The following is a 20,390-nucleotide window of genomic DNA, read 5'->3' on the forward strand; positions in this document are numbered from 1 at the left end:
ACACATGAAGCTAAATGCACTTATCAGTCTTACCAGTAACGGATGGAACACACCCCAGTGGCCATGTGTGTCTGGGGTGGGGGGGGGGGGGGTGTGATTTTCTGTGGCATCACCAATATATCTTGGATATCGGAGTGCTCTGTTTTATTCAGTAGTGAAATAATTAATCTGGTTCACAGTACTCGTTTCTTGTCTACAAAAGCTACAGTGCCCGACTGTCCTGTTTGGAATAATCCTACTCTACTTCCACAAATGTTTTTCCCCAATAAAAACCTTATCCCCACAAACTAGAAGTTTCATGTCCACGGTGCCTGCAGTTCACATGGATACCAAATTCCACCAGTGCTGCATCTGACAGTTTTTCAAGACCAGTAGCTGTGGGGTTGAAGCTAAATTCCAGAGCATTTAATGGTTATTTAAACAGATTGGATGGGTTAGGCAGTTTGTCTCTATTTAATGATGGGAGTTGACTGGACAGATTCAATTTCAGTTCAAAGCTTCCTCAGCTACCAGAAGTGTTCGTTGCTGAATTTGCAACTATATCCTATATAAGGGCTATCCTAGTCATAGGACCATGCAAACAAGCACATTTCTCACTTGCTCTGATCTTGGCAAGTTGTGAGTGCTGATAAAGAACGACCCTCAACTTGGCCAGTGTGCAGAATGCCAATAGAACCAGTTTAGCTCATTCACTTAGAATGCGCCACTGGCAAACGAGTTGGAGACAAATGAACAGTTCCTGTTATACTAGCTTATTATCATGGAAGTGAATTACAAAATATCAGCAGAGCTTTTTATACCGCTTAGAAAAAGGATACAGGTCATCAGCTCACCATTTATTTTAAGTTATAAATACACATACAAAACCAAAATATATTAATTCATTTACAAAGGGTGAATCATTTTAAATCAGGAACACCACGTCATCAGAAACCATGACTTGGTTGTCATTCTGCATGCTGTTCAGTGCTTCTTTTACTTCAGATAACTCAAAAGGTTCAGCATTTCCTTTATTAATCAATTCCAATAATTGACTGACAGCGACTGATTGCGACCGCATTGCCTTAAAGGTTTTTAGGAGAGCAGCTTTAAATTCTTTTGTTCTATGAAAGAAAACACAAAGATTACTTAATCATAAATGGGAGAACACACAAACAAATCAGGCTGTGTGTGATTTATACAGGGGTCCCCACTAAGGGCCTATTTAGCTCTATAGTAACATAGCACATTACAAAGAGGGATTCTGCTAATAATGTAATAAACCATATATTTCCAGACGCTTAGCACACTGTCACATGGGGTTATGTAAGCATTACAATACCTTATTCTGCATCAATCATAAGTACAAAATAGGTGATCGTCACCATGTTCATTCCATGTACCTGTTTTGACTTAATGAACTCTTAGCGATGAGCTCTCCCTGACTTTCCAACATTTTCCTTGGAGTTCTCACATGTTGAGAAGCTATGAAAGAACAGTAGTATAAATAGAATGAGCATTTTGTATTTATCCAGGGATGAAATCACCTTTATTTTCTTGCTGATGTATACATACTGCTCCCACAATTTTAAAATTAAAAACCAGACAGACTCATGCAATATAATGGTTATTCAGACCATAAAATCCACTCCATATTTTGTCCCAAATAAAGAAACCACTATCGAAACCTTACCCCAATTAACCGGTTATTTAATTTAATTAATAATTTGCGCACTGTTTTTACGCAATACTTAATTTTAACAATTCACTGCACTAGAAGGCGCTTGTGTGTTATATTTTACATTTCCCCCATTCATAGTGAGATTGTCTGCAACCTCATTGTTTGGGAAGAAAGTGATTCTTTAGACACTCCTTCATAAGCTCCTCTATTGGGTATATTCAGAGACACAGCGCCATTGTTTATTATTTGACCAATTATCTAAAAGTTTTAATTTTACAATGCTGACCTATGAATACAGCAATTCCAATGGCTGCGCCACAAGTTAGTACTGTACCCCTGAATCCAGCAATGACCATATGCCCAGCCTAGCACTTTTTGCAAACATTCAAGAAAATGTAATTAGTCACCTAAATGGGACACATTCACCCTTTACAGAGTAGACCCAAATGCTGTCTCTTCTAAATATACAGACAGTTGGGCCATTTAAAAGCATAATTTAACAAAGCCTTAACACTGCTACACACGACATTGTGCGCTTAGATGCGTGAATAAACTTCTGTACTTCCACTGTGAGCGTAGTCCTCTCCGGCTCTAGAAATTCTTGCTATGGTACAGGGTTGGACAGGAATATTAGTTTGTGATCCAGTTAAAATGTATTTGAGTTATGGGAGCCCCCAATGAAGAACTCATCCCCACCAGCACAGCTTCATCTAAACTTTCCAATAGACAAACTAGACAGGACAAGCAGAGGTTACAGTGTCAGGGAGTTCTCCTCAACCACAAAACTCCTTAAGGCTCTCGCAGGTCTGCAGTTTAGTTTGAATCATCCTTTAAGTCAGGTAACTGACATTTGCTATTAAATAGTGGATGTAGATGAGTATTTGCTACACGAAGCTTTAAAGATGCAAGTTACCCAAGAAATGTTGCTCTATGTAACTGGTTTACTATTGTATTACACAAATTTGCAGTCTAGAGATCAACATGCAGTCCTGCAGAAGATGGCCATTTTGTATTCTTGTTGGTTGTGGAACAAAAACATTTTAATTACTGGTATTTGTAAATGGGTTTCAGTGCAGACCATAAATATGTAAGTTGTGGAAAACCCAAAGACGTTTGTACACATTGGAGGGTTTTCTCTTGAGTAGACAATGTTTTGCATGACCATTTCGCTTTAAAATTCTAAGCAATGTTACTTAAAAAACATGATACAAAAGTGGTGATATATAAATACCCTTACATTCATTCTGACTTTTATCATCCTGGCTAAAAGCATAAGGGTCTGTCGAGTCTTGAGAGTCAGACATTTTACCTGCACGCCTTGAACTTTTCCTGAAGAGAGAAGAGAAAAAAAAAACCTTACTGTTCATGACTCAAATATTGCATATCACATTTCAGTAAAGGACAGTAGTCAATGCTTTGCATATGGTACCTTACACCCTCCTGACTTGGCATTTCTTCACTTAAATCCAAATCTTTGTTCATTTTTTTCTTCTCCTTCGGCAAGACCTTAAGGACAAATTCATTAATTAGCAAAACATGACACTCCCGTATGTCTTACTATGATTTTTAGAGAGGAACCTACCATCACCTCAGTTTCCTCAGCTAGTATTCAATATTTAACCACAGATATTTAAAGCTTTCTGGGGCTTAGAGCGGAGCTGGACAATATTCTTTTCTAGCCCATTCATAGTGCACAGAATATTATGCCAAACATCTTTTAGCCAATAGCTAACAGCCCCTCTTTAATCACCGAATATCTGTACATTAATTACAATATACATAAGGAAATTATAGCAGAAACGTCAAACCTTCATAACACAATTGCAAAAGGACTTCATGAACATCATGTAAAAATGCAGGTGCAGATTATCCTTTAATACTAAACATGAAATAGTACAGGATACAGAGGAGAAAGAGGACACATGCACAGGACTCATCTTTACTGCTCACTTATTAACTTGGAGTTGTAAATAACTATTATATGAAAATAATCAATATTGTTACCTTGTCTTTTGAATGTAATCTTCATTTTACATTTCTACAGCAATTAAAAAAATAGAAAAAAAAAAAAAAAAAAAGATACAAAATGTTGTATAACAAAGGTCGATTGCACAATTAAATTATAACCCTGTATGCAATTGCTTCCAAAGTACAGGTAACCAAAAGATCCGAATAGCTAAAGTGATCTTGAAATGTTCTGAATGAGTACCTAATGTGGGGGTGCAAGATAAGTCAGCTTTGTTTATATACAGTTTATAGGTCTACATACCTTTTTAAAATAAGCAAACTGAACAAGTTCAAGCGCCATTTCCGCATCCTGGTGGTCAATGGTTTTGCTCATTCGTACTTTAGCATGAGCAGTAGCCAATCTGATCATGGTTTCAAGTGCTCTAGCAGTGACCGGCATAGTCTATGTGAAGATTAATACACAATTGTATAGGAAGTTACAAGCTCAAGTAAAACAAGGCAACAAAGTCTGGACAACCCACATACAGGATTGTTTAATCCCAAACACAGGGTGCAAATAGCTTCAACAAGAAATGACCTAAGCTATCCCTATATAAAGCCACTTCACACTAAATCTCTTGGGTAGTAATGAGGACAGTACAGAGAAACCTGGCCCAGACCTCACTCTGAACCCACTGAACTACACCCAGACATTATGGTAAGATATTCCGGGGGAGCAATCTAATAGATGTCACCCTACAACTGGGCGCTGTTGGAATCACTTGGTATTGAACACAATCACATTGTATAGGGACTCGTAGAAACAGCAGAAAAAGAGCAAGTATCACTTACGAGCTGTACAACAGAACCTAATACCACAGATCCTTATTGTAGTGGGTCCTTGCCATACATTAATTCTTGTATAAGTAAATATTCATTTATGAGGACAAAAAATTCACAAAAGGTTAAAAACAGAAGCCAAATATTTTCAAGGTGTTCATTAGGTAGAAATGATATTAGACTTATTGTACAACACAATTAATCTATCAAAAAGTTACTTTTTCACCTACTTTGTTAAAAAAAAATAAAAAAAAATTATTCCAATCGTTTTCAAAAAGCACCTTCACTCAGAAACCATTTGGTATGTACTTAAAACATCCTTGAAATCCCAGGATCAATGTTATTCCCCTGTTTTCAAAATATATGAAGATGTTTGTTATTTTCAAACATGTATTCACTTACCACTAATGAAATCTAAGGTACTAACAGTGATAGGAATAGAAAAGAAAATTACCAATAAAAACGGGTAGAATCTTAGGAGTCATTTTTAGATTTAGTCTGCAAACTATAGATACAAGCTGACTAATGTAACACCGTTTCTATAAGACCACAATATTATGCAAAGCTTTGCAGAAAATATTGAAATATTCACATCAGCCCCATGGCCTATAATCTATTTGAACCCATGCCCCCAATGCTGTGTGACCGTAACGCTAACCACTGTGCAGTCTATTAGAGATTCATCTGCTTTTTGGCAAAACATTATATTATGTCTTTCTTCACTTTATGCCTCTTCTTCCTAGAGTGTCAAACACTGGGAATTCTACAGCTGTTTTGCAAGCGTGAGGCCTCTTTTGTACACTCATGGGATAAATTAATTTATATTTAAATCTTTGAGCTCCTTTTCCCATTGTGGTTTTACTGTTCAAACCTGAAATTGTAATAAAATAAAATCCATTGTTGTATGATAGATCTATGCCATTTCTGCTCTGACTGTTGACAATCGGTTAGCACCATCATTAATAGTCCTTTTAACAAACTCATTATGAAGGTTCCTTGGTGTCCACTGTATGATGAATTGCAAAGAGGAGCTAACTCCACTTATATTTATTCCTTGACAACTTACTAACAGGGCAGTCAAATATTTATAACTTACCTGCTTGCTAATTACAGCTGCCTCTTCCCTCTAAGAGGCTATTGGTTGCCACTAAACTGGGAAATTGAACATTTCAAATTGTGTTCCACCACTCTCCTGCAGGACATTTGGCAGATTATAATCTGTCCATCGACCAAACATCATGCAGGAGATTAGCTGAACAATTTCTACATCCTGATCTAAGGTTGCTCCTGGCAACAGGAAGTAACATGAAGAAAACATGGGGCTTTTAAACACAATCAGCACAGTTACAGGCATTTATTAACCATTCTTCTCCTATCAGGTAGATAAGGTATTTATACAAGAGGGGTTAAAAGAGCATGCTCACTCCACTCAACAGGGCACACATGCATCAACACGACCAGACATTGGTTTACTGTAAACTTTAAGACTGCACCAGTGATTACTACATATGATCAAAATATTTATGCAACTAGATCAACAATGCCGTAATAAAAGCAAAGCATTGTCACAAGAAAAAAAAATCCTTCACCCATCCCTTTCTAAACTGTAGTCCAGGAACATATTGATATGGTAGATGAAATGTAAAGTACTAATATCTATATACACAATGGGTTACTATAAAACGTACATACCCTAGCACGGTCATTATTCACTTCATCATGGCTCCGGATCTTGGAGTATTCCTGACATATGTAATCTGCTGCATCATGAGTCAGAACAGGCTTCATCAGTTTAGCGACATGGATATATTTCCGTATAAACTGCATGCTTACAATCTTTGCTTTGCTTCAGGTAAGGGAAAAAACATACAATTTTAATGGCAAAACTCTTTATAAGACTGAAGAATGGCAATTAATGCAAAACCAATGGATAGAACCAAAGTAACCATTGTCCTATAAGACAATGTACCGTAACAGGAGTAAAACAGACCAATGAAAGCCCTAAGTCACAGTAATCAAAATAACAAACTTTTTGCGTGGACCATGGAGCAGGTTATCATGTTTCTCATAAATCTGAAGCTCTTGATCAGTGACATCAGAGGCATTTGGATCATCAGTTGCGAAAATATCAACACTGCACCCAAGTGGCATTGCTGTAAATACAACAAAATTCTAATTTAATCAATGTTACCATCGTGTTATTACAATAATTAAGTCTTATGAATATTTATTAGTATTTGTCATGCTAAATATCAAACATTTTAAAATAAAGTGAAACTGCAATTGCAAATGTATTTATTTTTCCTTCTTTAAATAGCAAGTTAAGATCTGAAAGACACAGCCAGCCTGTTACAGTCTCACAGCATGTCATGCGATGGTAGAGGGGGGACTAGGAAGACTACAGACAGAGCTAGATGGGCATTCTAAAACCAACCTGCTCACTACACCATGTGCTATGTGACTGTGGTTGCCATTGTAGTAAAGAACCATAAATTAGCAGCCTGAAGAAAAAAAAAAAAAGGGAAAATGGTGAATACCAACATTATTCTTCTCCTGCCAGAGGGATTTATGCTAAAGAAAAAACAAACAAAAAACAAAAACACCTTATTTTTTTCATGGGATTGCTGATTTACAGAGGTATATAAATTGTTCTGGCTCAAAGTATTGTGTATAAAAGTAATATTAGTACTAATAGATTTCTAGAGTCTTGAACTGACCACACGTCAGCAGTTTCATCTGGTAACTGGCCAGTTATTACATTGCTCGTCTCAAAATGATAATCCATATAAGATTGAATTATTATTGACCATGTTAGTAGGTTGGTTCAGTAGAGACGTTTGAAAGACTGCAACTAGCCTCCGCCTGACCATCTTCAGATGATTTAAAGGTCCAAGTGACACCTGAACATAAGCAGCAGCGCGCTGCTTAAGGGCTAAACAGGTGGATCTCATCCAGTATGGCGACTTGTGCAGACAAATCGTACAATGATCCTGTAATTTGACATTTCAGCCACTTGGGAGGCTTCAGTTCGGCCAGGCTTAGCCATCACCTATTTGTTATTCTAAGGCAGTGTTGGCTAACCTGTGACACTCCAGGTGTTGTGAAACTACAAGTCCCAGCATACCCTTCCAGCAATAAGCTGCTTTATATTGGCAAATCATGCTGGGACTTGTAGTTTCACAACACCTGGAGTGTCACAGGTTAGCCAACACTGCTCTAAGTGGTTGCACAGTTGCAGCTTCCAATCTTTAATGAAGTCTCGTAAAAAAAGATAAAGGAAGAACACAGGTCGCATACCATATCCATCCTGCTCCCCAGGAGTCCTATATCTGTGCATTCGCAGTACATGGTCTGCTATTTCATGATCATTGTCTGCATCCATTTGGTCCAGAACAATAAAAAGCAAATCAAATCTCGACAGCAGAGAGTCTTGTAAGCCAATATTTTCCATGGGTGTCCTAAATTGATCATACTGTTGATAAGAAATAAATATAAAGTCAAACTCTTCTACACGGAGATCTCACAGTCACCAAGAGGGAGACCTCCTGCTTTGGTAAAATGAATTAGCCAGATATTAATGGGACAAGGCCTCCACATTTTTATGCCTGTTGACTTGTGTCACAACATGAAAGTCTTTAGACACCAAACTAAGATAAAACTGTGCACCCCTTTGCTTTAAATGTAGATTGCAATTTTTTTTTTCACAGCCATTATATGGGAGAAGTTTGAAAGAGGGAGTCCGTTCAGTGCCATAGAGACAGACTATGATTTGCTCCAAGCAACCTACAACCTACCAGATCCCATCCTCCATGTTGCTGCATACACTAAGGTTATACTTCAAACAGCAAATTGTACAATCCCTTTACTAGTAAAAACCTACACATTTTTAGTTTATATTCTGCCCAAAACTCCACCAGGAGAAGTTAATGATAACTTACAAAAAAAAGGAACCAACAGGAGAAGGTCTTGAAATAACAGTACACGTTCCACTTAGTGTTGGATACAAAGGGGTAACTTAGTCATCATATAGGCACTCAGACTGTACATCTTATATTTAACCTTAAACGGAAGTGATGCTCTGAGTGGTTTATATTTCTGGTTATTAGGAACCCACACTTTCTAAGCAGCAGCTTTAGTGACAATGGGCCTGATTCATTAAGGATCTTAACTTGAGAAACTTCTTATTTCAGTCTCCTGGACAAAACCATGTTACAATGCAAGGGGTGCAAACTAGTATTCTGTTTTGCACATAAGTTAAATACTGCCTTGTTTTTCATGTAGCACACAAATACTTGATAGCTTATGTGCAAAACAGAATACTAATTTGCACCCCTTGCATTGTAACATGGTTTTGTCCAGGAGACTGAAATAAGAAGTTTCTCAAGTTAAGATCCTTAATGAATCAGGCCCTATGTTTGTATGATATACATAATACCAATGGTATGTAGATCTGACAAATGTTCAAGAAATTAAGCTCCATACAAATGCAAATACATGAAACACTGAAAGTGATGCTATTGATACAAAACTGGAGCTGTAGCGTAGCCTGCAGCAGTGTACTTGGTGATGTTAAATAATCTCCAAAATGCATATGACACTCCCACAAAAGTCAGGTACAAAACCGTCCCACTAATACAACCCATTAAGCACAGTTGCCCTTTGCCATGATACATACCCTCCCATACACAGGATTGGCTGCAGCAAGAACACTGCATCGAGCATTTAGTCTTGCTTGAATTCCTGCTTTTGCTATAGTCACACGACCTTGCTCCATCACTTCATGGATAGCAGTCCTGTCCATGTCAGACATTTTGTCAAACTCATCAATACAGACAACCCCTCTATCAGCCAGTACCATGGCACCGGCCTCCAGACGTCTCTCTCCTAGAAAGCCAAAGGACCGGATTTATTGCAAGATACCTGCAGCATTGCTAAGCAATTCTTCAGTGTCCTAGAGCAGTATTCTGTTCTTCATTTTCACCAATCTTTTTCATCTATTGGACATTCCTGTTTCCCAATTCTACCCAATTCGGTAGAATTCAAGGTCACTTGTACAGATAAGTAAATGTACTTGCCCGTTTCCTGATCAGTTGTCACTGCTGCCGTTAACCCAACTCCTGAGGATCCCCTACCAGTGGTGGGAATGGCTCTTGGAGCTGTGTGCAACACATATCGCAGCAGCTGAGACTTGGCAACAGATGGATCTCCTACAAATTTAAAATAAAAATATATGTATATTCGACACAAACTTCCCGGGACTACCTGTGGCAATGTGAAATAGTCTTTACCTATTAGGAGAAGGTTAATATCTCCTCTTATGCGCGTCCCATTGTCCAAGACTTTCTCGTTACCCCCAAGGAGCATGCACAAAATGGCCTTCTTAATATACTCATGACCATGAATGCTGGGCGCCAATGATTTGCTCAACTGGTCAAAAATATCCTGTAATAAATAACAATTTAAACAGTGTAAATAAGAATTTAAAACAAAGCTAACGTTCATTGCAAATTTTAAGAGTTCATTTTGATCTTACCTTGGAATGAGCTTTGCAGAATTTCTTGATCTTTGCTACATCATCACCTGAAAACGTTGGGGCAATTTCTTTGCTCATCGGTTTGATGTTATTAGCCAATAAAATGGTCCTAAATTGGCAAATTAATAATCAGTCTATGCATTTAACTGGAGTGACCAATATGAACACGGATATTGATGAAATTAATTCCATACAATATGTCTGTGCAGTTAAACATTCACCTGAATGTCATTAATGCCCTCTAAAGTCCACAATTGTGCACACACGTAGTGTTTTGTATCAGGGCTGGAATGTACAGCTGCACACATAATAGGTCACAAGAAAAATGCATTCTAAGATGTATTCTACATCCTCTAGAAAAGTACTATGCCAGAATGTATGTCCTCTCCGCTACTGTACAGAATAAAACCAAATGACTGAGCCAGGCTGTGCTCCTCATAATATATATTGAAAAGGTCAATGAAGACCTACATATGTTAAGGTTTATAAAAGATAAACAAAAGGCATACTTGGGGAGAGATTAATTGACAGCTGCCCTATTCTGCTCTTCAGAGCTGAAATGCTCTCACCTAAGGATTATTCTCCCATCTAGGGGCTCATGTAGAGGTGGTTGTTTATCAGTTTTATTTACATAAAATAAAAAAATAAAAGGATGCATGTTGATATTCTGGCACATTTTACACTTCTGATTTCTCATAACAGGAGAAGTGTCGGTCAAGTGTAGGCCGAGTACAATAAAGGCATGTTCACATAATTGTGGTTCAGGTAGAGCTGGTTTGTGTAATAAGTTGCAGTGATAACAGTGATCATTGGTGGCTCAGTGGTTAGCATTCCAGTCTCACAGTGCTGGGATCATGATTTCAATTCCCAACCATGTGTGGAGTTTGTATGTTCTCCCCGTATTTGCATTAGTTTCTTCCAGGTGCTCAGGTTTCCACCCACACTCCAAAAACATATCCGTAAATTGAATAAAAATGTAAACTGCTATCAGTGTTCCGAATATATAAATAGATCACACAGATCTAGAAATCAAACAATTATAACATTTTTGGAGAGTATTCAGCGCTAAGATTACTTTAGGAACAAATATTGTTGGCGCGGAATAATCTCCCAAAAATGTATACCAGTAAGTTAATTGGCTGACAAAATTAACCCTAGTTTATGTTTGAGGGAATTTAGACAAAGCTCAAATGGCACTGATGTGAATGACCAAATAGTCTCTGTACAGCGATCTACGGAATGGATGGCGGTAAATAAATGATTGGCAGCGCTAGCTAGCTGCGTCTGATTGCAAAGTGACCTCTAGCTGAAAGATTTTATTCTTATTAATTTACACATAACATCTCAATAAGTTATAAATCCATATTAAGTTTGTACTTTAAGGTGCCTTTTCTCCTTTGGGGCAGGGTCCTTCTGTGTTTCTGGAGCAGTCACAGACTAATATGGCTATAGTTACACTCTGTTACTTTTTGGTCTGAAGCTCCAAATGCAAAACTAGTGGTGAATACATCATGTTAGGATAAAGTCAGCTTGACAACCAGCCATGATGCTGAAAGCACCGAATCAATGCAAATCTAGGTACTTGTTCTTTCTACAAAAATTAAATAATTCAGTTCCAACACAGGTGACAAATTATAATGTACTTAAGCTTTTCATACTTGAATGTACCAGATGTGAAACCTCCCTGCTTGGATGGAAGACAGCGGTATATGCCCACTATCTGGACCCTGTCTCCAGGTTTACATTTGTCCACCAAGTCATCATCAGCAATTATATCAACAGAACGAGGGAGCTGTCCAGCAGGGGCTTTTTCTGGCATTTCTTGTATAGTCAGAGTCTGATGATCTTTGTACGTGCTCAGCCCATATTCTGTTTCAAGAGGATTGTTTTCTTCATCCTAATCCATTCAGAAAAGAATATGGAAGGTCACTGGAATGGGTGGACAAGATTAGAATAAAAGTCTGTAAGATACAGACTAAAACCATTGATGCCTCAATATGCTATAACCAGACCTGCACAACTTGGCAGTAGGTAGGGGCCAAAATTAAAATAGGTCAAACTAGGTCAAACTTCTATGGGCTGCAGATAGGTTTTTAGTGGTTTTCTTACACCCCGTTAACTAAATGTAAACTGTATTACACTTATCAGCAATCCGTTTATCATACTCTGGAATCATGTTTGAAATCGATGTTTTCAATATATCTTCTAAACTTTTATTCTTAAAAACACTTTTATTGGGACATAATTCAGAAACTGCAATGGGCAAACACTTTATGCAGTCACCATCAGTAAAATTCTTCCAAGCACCAGCAATTTCTTCAAAAATCTGAAAACCATAGTAGCCGCCTAATTTTCTGAGTTTACTTTCTCGAAAAACCGTTGTTCCCCACTGAGATTTTTCAACAATTTGGACACTAATTTGTTTTTCATTGGTGCCCAATTTGGTTAAGTCAGGACGCTCTGATTCGAAATGGCAACGAAGATAGTATTCCTCAGGAACAGCTATTAGTTCTTGGCAAACAAGTCACAATGTTTTATCTCTAGTGTGAGTAAACAAGTATCTATTTGTCCACTCCAGATTAAACACTATGGTAGATTCACTAAGAATCGAGTTTTGTGGCGGTTTGAAACGGTCACACATCACCGGCAGTGTAGTGGTCCAAACCGCCTTATTTACTATAGGGCGATTTGAGGCAGCGATTTAAAATCGATGGCGATGTATGGCTGATTGAAAAAGCTAAACCGCTGGCAGTTTGGTTAAAACCGCCATCAAAACCGCCATCCAACAGACAGGACAGTTTTAATACCTGCTTCTGAATGGCAAAATAGTTTAAACAGCATGTTTGAGCTATCAAGCCATTCAGAACATAAGAGAAAGCACAACTTACACTTAAATTATTTGGACAATCAGTTATTGATTAAGGGGCAAAATTAATTTAATATTATGGGGGAAAAACTGTTCATTACAGTGAGGGGACAAAATTATTTAATTATTATATTATTCGGGCACTATGTAATGCCAAATTGTGCAACAGAAATAATTATATCCACGATTAACAATCAATTATATATTCACATTTCCCCAATATTAAAATGCTATAGCAGTGTCTCCTTAAAAAAAAATATATATAATATATATATATATATAAAATTCCTCAAGTTATTAAATTATTTTTGCCCCTTAAGCAATAAATAATGATTGCCCAAACAATTTAAATGTCAATGGTGCTTTCTTTTATGTTCTGAATGACAAAACAGCTCAGACAGCAGCAGTTTGAGCAATCTCGCCACTCACAATCACCTCTCATTTAGGCCGTTTGGATGGCTGTTTTACAGCGGTTTTGAAAACCCGAGCTTAATAAATCTGGTGGTTTGTATGTTCATCACTGTTAAAATTGGGATGGCAATTTGTAAAGGGGTGGTTTTAAAAAAAAAATGTGAATGCTGACAGTTTTAACGGCTGTTTGGGCTTAGTGTAAAAAATAGCCAAAAACTGGCAGTTTGACCAAACCGTCCTTTAGTAGATCTAGCCCTATGTTCTGATTTGATCTTCTTAAAACCCATTTTACAAAGTCACCCCAAAAACTATTAGAACCAAAAAATCTCCACAGCAACTGCACGCATACAAAGAAATACTGAACTGTGTGACTATGAAGAGCGCCAGACACTCATGTAACTTGACGGGCAGCTGCACAACGAGGGAAGGGAAGATGCCCTGGCATTGTAGCCACCCATTGCATAGCAGACATCAGCTGTGTTGGCGCGTGGCTGCACTCACTTTGTCCCTGATCATCGCTAGTAACGACCAAATATACAGCAAAAAGATACGTCTCCCGCTCCTCTCAGACTAGAGAGACTGATGGTTGGCTGCCACGTTTCATGTGACAAACAGGAGAGTGTGCAGTGGCAACCCACCCACCAAGTTACATGACAGACAAAATAGTGACTAATGAAAGGCAAACTAAGTGGGGCAGCACCAGGTAACGTTAGAAACAAGTTATGCACGAACAAAGCACTGATTACATCTTTACTTTTACATCCTCTACATTTTCGTGGGCTGGTTGAAATCCTTTGGCGGGCCGCATGTTTTACAGGTCTCCTTTAAACCATTCCAGATATAAAATCACTTACTTGAGTGGGGTAGATGGCACTAGATGGAAATGCCTCCAGTGTTGTAAGGTCAGTATATCTCCTTTCTAGAGTTTTCTTTGTAGCTGGACAATAATGAACACTTCGCATGACCTTCGGTCTCACTAAGGAACCTAGAAAAAAAAAAAACAGCAAATAAAGTATTCAAGTCTATAATAAACATTAGTGTACTAACCTCTCTCCCTCCACCAAGTGCACTTAAAAGATATCTTAAGTGGCCCCTTTGGGTTGAATACATACCAGTTTAACCCCATATCCCAACCTCAAAATACTTACTCCTCTGCCCACATCTTCACAGTCGCATCTTTTTGCCATACACACCATGTATTTCCTAACATCACTTATTCCCTATATCTCACACACCAGACCGTTCATCCTTTTTGCAACACAACTTTCTTGGTTCTATATTATAATCACAATCAAAGCAAACTGCAACATCTGCCATCCCCCCTCTTTTTTAAGAGCTCACATGTAACACTTCACATCCCAACAGCTAGATTCGCACTACAAGCAACTCTTTACAAAAAAAACAAAAAAAAAAAAATCCACAGAACAGCTAAAGATAACCTACTGCACTAAATGGCTATGACTGGATTAGTACACACTACTTTCTATGCATCCATGTCACATGCCAAGACTGAGCCATGGTAAGCCTCAGAATTTCAGACAGCCTTGGCCAAAAACCAAGGGATTGCTGGTTGGGACTGGTCCTTCCACTCACCCGTCCCCTCCGAATACATTTAAAGTTGTTGAAATTTGCAAGTTATGTTCTACAGAACAGTCAGTGCCCTAGGAAATGCAGAAGCTTGTAGCAAGCTCTGTCTAGGGGGCTGGACATATTAGGAAAATGTATCCTAAGTGACAATGCAGTTGTAAGTATTTATTTCAGGATATTTTAAGTAATTAATATACAGAGAATAAAAGACGACCATTTACATTTTGTTACAATTCCTTCAACGCAGACCAAATTTCCCAAGAAACCTGCTGTCAAAGTACGAGGTGACACATGCTTTGCTCCAAAACTGCCTTCAAATCCAACACTGAACTCTTCAAACTGCTTGGCATATGTAGCATCAATTGAAGCTACCAAGTCCTTTAAGGCTCTTTGAAACGCAACAACATCCCCAAATGCGTTATTTAGCAATCTGAAATGAAATAGCCCAATTAATTACAGTGCTCTTCTGTAACTGGATTGTTCACAATACTTCTTGATCATACAGTTTACAATAGTAACAGAACAAATATTTTGAAATGCATGTTTCTCAACTTTTTGTATACATGTGATATCAATTAAACAGGTGTTTTGATAGATCTGTAATTTTTATAGCCAGCAAGTAAACATCTATAGCAGTGGTTGTTAACATGCTTTCTATGAAAGTGGAATGTATTAACTGTTACCTTAACCACTAACTTTTTACTCATTAGATGTGGTAGAAAAAAATGGCAATATGCTGAGATAGACTATGTATAACAACCCAAAAGGAACGTGTCAATTCCTCATCTGTAATAGAATATGCCCAAATTGTGTGTCACCAATATTTGAATGTTAATGTTCACCAAGCTACTTTTTAGGCTTTAGCAACATGCTCAATTTACAGACAACAGTAATTAAAAGGAAACAGACAGAAGAACTGATCGATTGGTCAACAAATTTATTCGCAGCCATTACATGGGTGTTCTGCCTTAAAAGTTTGAAACCGTCCAATCTACAATACAGTGTTCAACCCAGCTGGGTAAGAAGATGAAAACTGTCAAAACACCTGTGTTCTGGTTCCAATTGTAGCCCATAACAAGGGGCTCAGCAATGTAACCTCCAAAAACTTTTCTAAATTATCAAGGAAATAGAAAGTCAGTTTTCATGGCTTTACTTAAAAGTAGAAAATACTTTCAAAAAGACTAATAACTTCAAAGTTGTGAAACTAAACAATTTTCATCCTGTGGGAAAAAAAAGTAAACACCTGTCAGACAGGTCCTCTCCTTTAAGAGGTTAGAGTCCATACACAGTTTTGACTTTCTGCAATGCATTGAAATATGTGGTTGTTGAAAGGTGTTTAGCTACTTTTTTAATTAGTTAGGAGTCTACCATACAAAAACAAATTCCAGAAACTGTATAGGTTTGTATACACAAGTAAGCTGACAAATAAAGTAACAATAACTCACACATTTGCTCTGCGCTCATTTTTGCGTCTGAGGTCATTCAAATTGATAGTTAGTCGATGCTCACTTGACGCAATCATATCCCTCACTTTCCCATGATAGACACCTTGATCTTGCTAAAAGATACATAAATAGTATGTTAGACATGCATTATCACCATGGAAACTAACAATGATCACAATAAGTCACTCTGAATGCAGTTAGTCAGCATTTTATATGCACCAATCTAATACATTTTATCTCATACAGCAGCAGGTTGTACCTAACCCAGTGATGGGCAACAAGCAACCCTAGGGCCAAACGCTGCTCCCAGCCCCTTCATGCTTTACCAGATTTGTTTATTATAGCTAGTGTCACTTTAAAATGCTTACTGATATGTTATTACAATTAGGTGTCTCCTAAACGTATAGTTTTAATTTATTACAGAGATTAGATTAAATTAACATGTGGCCTTTGTGAAGGTTAGAGTGTATCAAGTTGTCCATCACTGGCCTAACCATTCTGCTGACTGAGGTGGTAACTGAAATCGCACACTTCTCAAATATTTCTATAGGAGTTATGCACTTTAAAAAAAATATATATAGTCATTTAGAACTTATTCTATCCATCAATGAGAGAATACTAATTTAGACATCAGCATCAAGTTCTTTTAAATGAATTCCCTTCCAGCTTCCATTCTCAACCAAATAATCATTCTGCCCGAGACAGCTACCTTTAAAAGCAAAGTCCTGTAGAGCAGACATAACAGTCATCGTGAAGCATAGAAGTTAATAAACTGAGCATTAGAACAACCCTGAAATGTGTATTCATCACACAGAGCAAGTGACATAGGAGTCAATCGTGATGGTCAATGCCAGAAATAAGATCTTTCTAAACCAGATACTGTGTGTGACCAGTTATCCTGTTTCATTTATACATCGTATGATAACCATTATTCTGCCGGTTTCAGAACTCCGCACTCACATATTGTCCGAACACACAGTAAGTGGACGGGTGAGAGCACAAACAGGCGCTGGATGTAACAAAGTACGTTCCGGGACGGTTCCGTTCTGCATTTTACATAGCGGTCAGGGGTGATGTGTCTGAATAGTAAATAGGAGACAATCACAGAACGTTTTGTGCAGCCACAGTAAAGGGAAAAAGAAAACTGGATTCATACATCATCATCCAAGAAGTCCAGATATTCCCTCTGCGCCTCCCGCAGCTCCTGATCCTCCAGTCCCCCTGGGTAATCCATACTATCAGCAGGTGAGCGCTCGCTGCGCCCCCTACATATAATACCGGGACAACACACGTGACACGGCAGTGGCTCCACCTTCAGGTGTGTATGGGGATTGACAACACAGTCTAACTCCAGGGCAACAGGTGACCTGCTAGCAATTTGGGGTCTGTTGGGGAGTAAACATAGACCAGCTAATGTACTCGTTACTGTTAGGTTGTTTGGCAGCGATTTCGGCTACATATTAGCGACTTGTGTTTTCCTTTGTGATTAATGAGTATATGCAGTGATGGGAACTATTGTCCATATATAGGTTCTGGGAATAGGGGTATTTAAAAACTGACTAGAGAAAGTGATCTAATTCCATACATTCAGGACAGCCTTCAGAAGCCACCCTTTCATCCCGCTAAAAAGATTCCAGATGGTTCTCCTGGACTCCCAGGAGAGTATGGCAGTCTCCTGCATCTGCCCACTTCACTAGGGCAGAATTAGATCCAAAATTTTGCGATTCCCTGAGAATCGCAGCATGTGGGGCCAAAATGACACGATTTTATGAGCCCCACCCCCCGCACGCCCGCCTTCCCCGGAAGCTCCTGGACGCCAAATGCCTTAAATTGGCAAGTATGTGCTAAATAGGCTATTCTAATTCCTGTGATTAAAATACAGTCCTTACTGGTATCTTGTATATAAGGCAGAAACCATTGTGGTTAATCCTATACAAAGCAGACCTCAACCTAGTGGCTAGTATTTAAAGCAGACCTCCTGTCTGGTAGTTAATGTATGTCAGGAGTCAGGCCCTTCAGTCTATTGGCTAGTGTATTACAGGGGGTGTGGCCACTATGGGGCCTGGAAGTGAGGAGGGCCTGGCACTGATGCTTCTTCAAGCCCCCCCCCCCCCCCCAGGCTTCTGCAGCACTCCCCAAAAGAGCAGAATAGAGTAATCTGAGCCGCTCATGAGATTTGGATGCAGGAACCGGACCAGGTATGCTCAGAAGAGGGCCTCTAAGCTTTTCAGAGCGGGATGCAGGGCCTTGAGAAAACCTTGAAAAAACACATTTTTCAAGGTACATAAGAGACAATTCTGACGTAAACGAGAGAGAACCTCTCTAACATGCTTCTGGTGAGACAGGATATCCTGATAAAAAAAATAAGGATATTGTCGAGGTATTTCTCTACAGAACGATAAAGCAAGCCTCAAAAGATTTCATTGACAAGCTCCTGGAAGACTGTTGGGGAATTGCACAGCCTGAAGGGCATGACCAGGTATTCGTAGTGCCCATCCCGAGTGTTGAAAGTTGTCTTACACTCATCCCCATGATGAATGCGAATCAGATTATATGCCACTTTAAGATCCAAAAAATCTGTGTCCCGCGGATGTGACCAAACAGCTCTAAGATGAGAGAAAGAGGGTATCCATTCTTAATAGTGATTGCATTAAGCTGGCGATAATCAATACAAAGTCTCAGCGAGCTGTCTTTCTTTTTAACAAAAAAGAATCCTGCACCGCCAAGAGAGTAGGATTTTCGAATAAATCCCCGACAAAGAATCTCTGTGACATATTCGGACATAGCCTACATCTCGAGTAAGGATAAGAGATAAACCTTACCCCTGGGGATGTCTTTTCCAGGAACTAGATTGAAGGGACAATCCCAAGGCCGATGTGAGGGTAATTCTTCAGAAGCAGCTTCATTGAAGGCTTGGTAAGGTTTAGGCAGGCCCTGAACAGGAGAAATTCTAAGACAAGGGAGAGACAATGCTCCTTACAGGTAGGCCCCCAAGAGATGAGTTGCGCACAATGCCAGTCAAATTGAGGTGAATGTGATCTCAACCAAGGAAGCCCTAGGATGATGAGGTTAACAGATTGTGGGAAGACCAAAAACTTAATCTGCTCGGAGTGGAAGGCTTCTACCTGCAACGGAACTGGACCAGTTACCCAAGAAATGGAACCATTAAAGATGCGATTCCTATCTACTGTGGTTAGGACCAGTGGTTACAGCTAAGGAGAATTTGGAAGTTGGAGCTTAGCTGCCAAAGTGGAAGAGATGAAGTTCCCGGGGGATCCGGAGTCCATGAAGGCGCGTAAGTCTAGGGGCCGTCAGGAGTATTATTAATATTATTATTATTATTATTATTATTATTATCATTTATTTGTTAGGCGCCACAAGGTATCCGCAGCGCCGCACACAGTACTAACAATAGACTATACAGGGTGAAACCATACAGAACAATGAACAAAAAGTACCAACACTTCAGAAACTCCGGCCAGTCATATGCAGTAAAGACGGAGCAGAAGAACAGGTATGGAGACAGAAGGGGAGGGGGCCCTGCTCATACGAGCTTACATCCTAAGGGAGGGTAAACAGACCAGGCACAAGAGGAGCCAGTTGAGGCAAGAGGAGAGAAGGGAGGACGAGCAAAAGGGAGGAGATGGGGGTTAAGTAGATGGTTGGTAGGCTTTGAGGAAGAGGTGAGTTTTGAGTGCACGTTTGAAGGAGCACAGAGTAGGAGAGAGACGGATGGAACAAGGGAGGTCGTTCCAGAGAAGGGGGGCTGCACGGGAAAAGTCTTGGATTCTGGAGTGGGAAGAGGTGATAAGAGTGGAGGAGAGGCGGCGGTCGTTGGCCGAGCGCAGGGAGCGGGCAGGAGTGTGAATGGAGAGTAGGTTAGAGATATAAGGGGCAGTAGAGTTGGAGAGAGCCTTGTAAGTGGTGGTGAGGAGTTTGAAAAGGATTCCGTAGGGGAAGGGGAGCCAGTGTAAGGCAAGGCAGAGAGGGGAGGCAGAGGAGGAGCGGCGTGAGAGGAAGATGAGTCTTGCGGCCGCATTGAGTATAGAGCAGAGGGGGGAGAGACGGGAGTGGGGGAGGCCAGTGAGGAGGAGGTTACAA

The 20,390-nt window shown here is 39.3% G+C and overlaps 1 protein-coding gene across 1 annotated transcript; it reads right to left on the reverse strand.

The window, feature by feature from the left end:
• Window positions 1-860: 860 nt before the first annotated feature.
• LOC142157822 (maternal DNA replication licensing factor mcm3) lies at window positions 861-17,523 on the reverse strand. Its single transcript, XM_075211357.1, has 17 exons — window positions 17,446-17,523; window positions 16,290-16,402; window positions 15,066-15,274; window positions 14,112-14,242; window positions 11,639-11,877; window positions 9,981-10,089; window positions 9,736-9,889; window positions 9,523-9,654; window positions 9,123-9,331; window positions 7,745-7,919; window positions 6,477-6,600; window positions 6,140-6,293; window positions 3,930-4,070; window positions 3,090-3,166; window positions 2,898-2,989; window positions 1,383-1,464; window positions 861-1,103 (listed from the first exon to the last, which is right to left on the reverse strand). The coding sequence occupies exons 1-17, from the start codon at window positions 17,521-17,523 to the stop codon at window positions 905-907; spliced, it is 2,418 nt and encodes an 805-aa protein (XP_075067458.1). The 3' UTR covers window positions 861-904.
• Window positions 17,524-20,390: the final 2,867 nt, after the last annotated feature.

This window comes from Mixophyes fleayi, chromosome 5, assembly GCF_038048845.1.
Source record: "Mixophyes fleayi isolate aMixFle1 chromosome 5, aMixFle1.hap1, whole genome shotgun sequence".
Taxonomy (NCBI): domain Eukaryota; kingdom Metazoa; phylum Chordata; class Amphibia; order Anura; family Limnodynastidae; genus Mixophyes; species Mixophyes fleayi.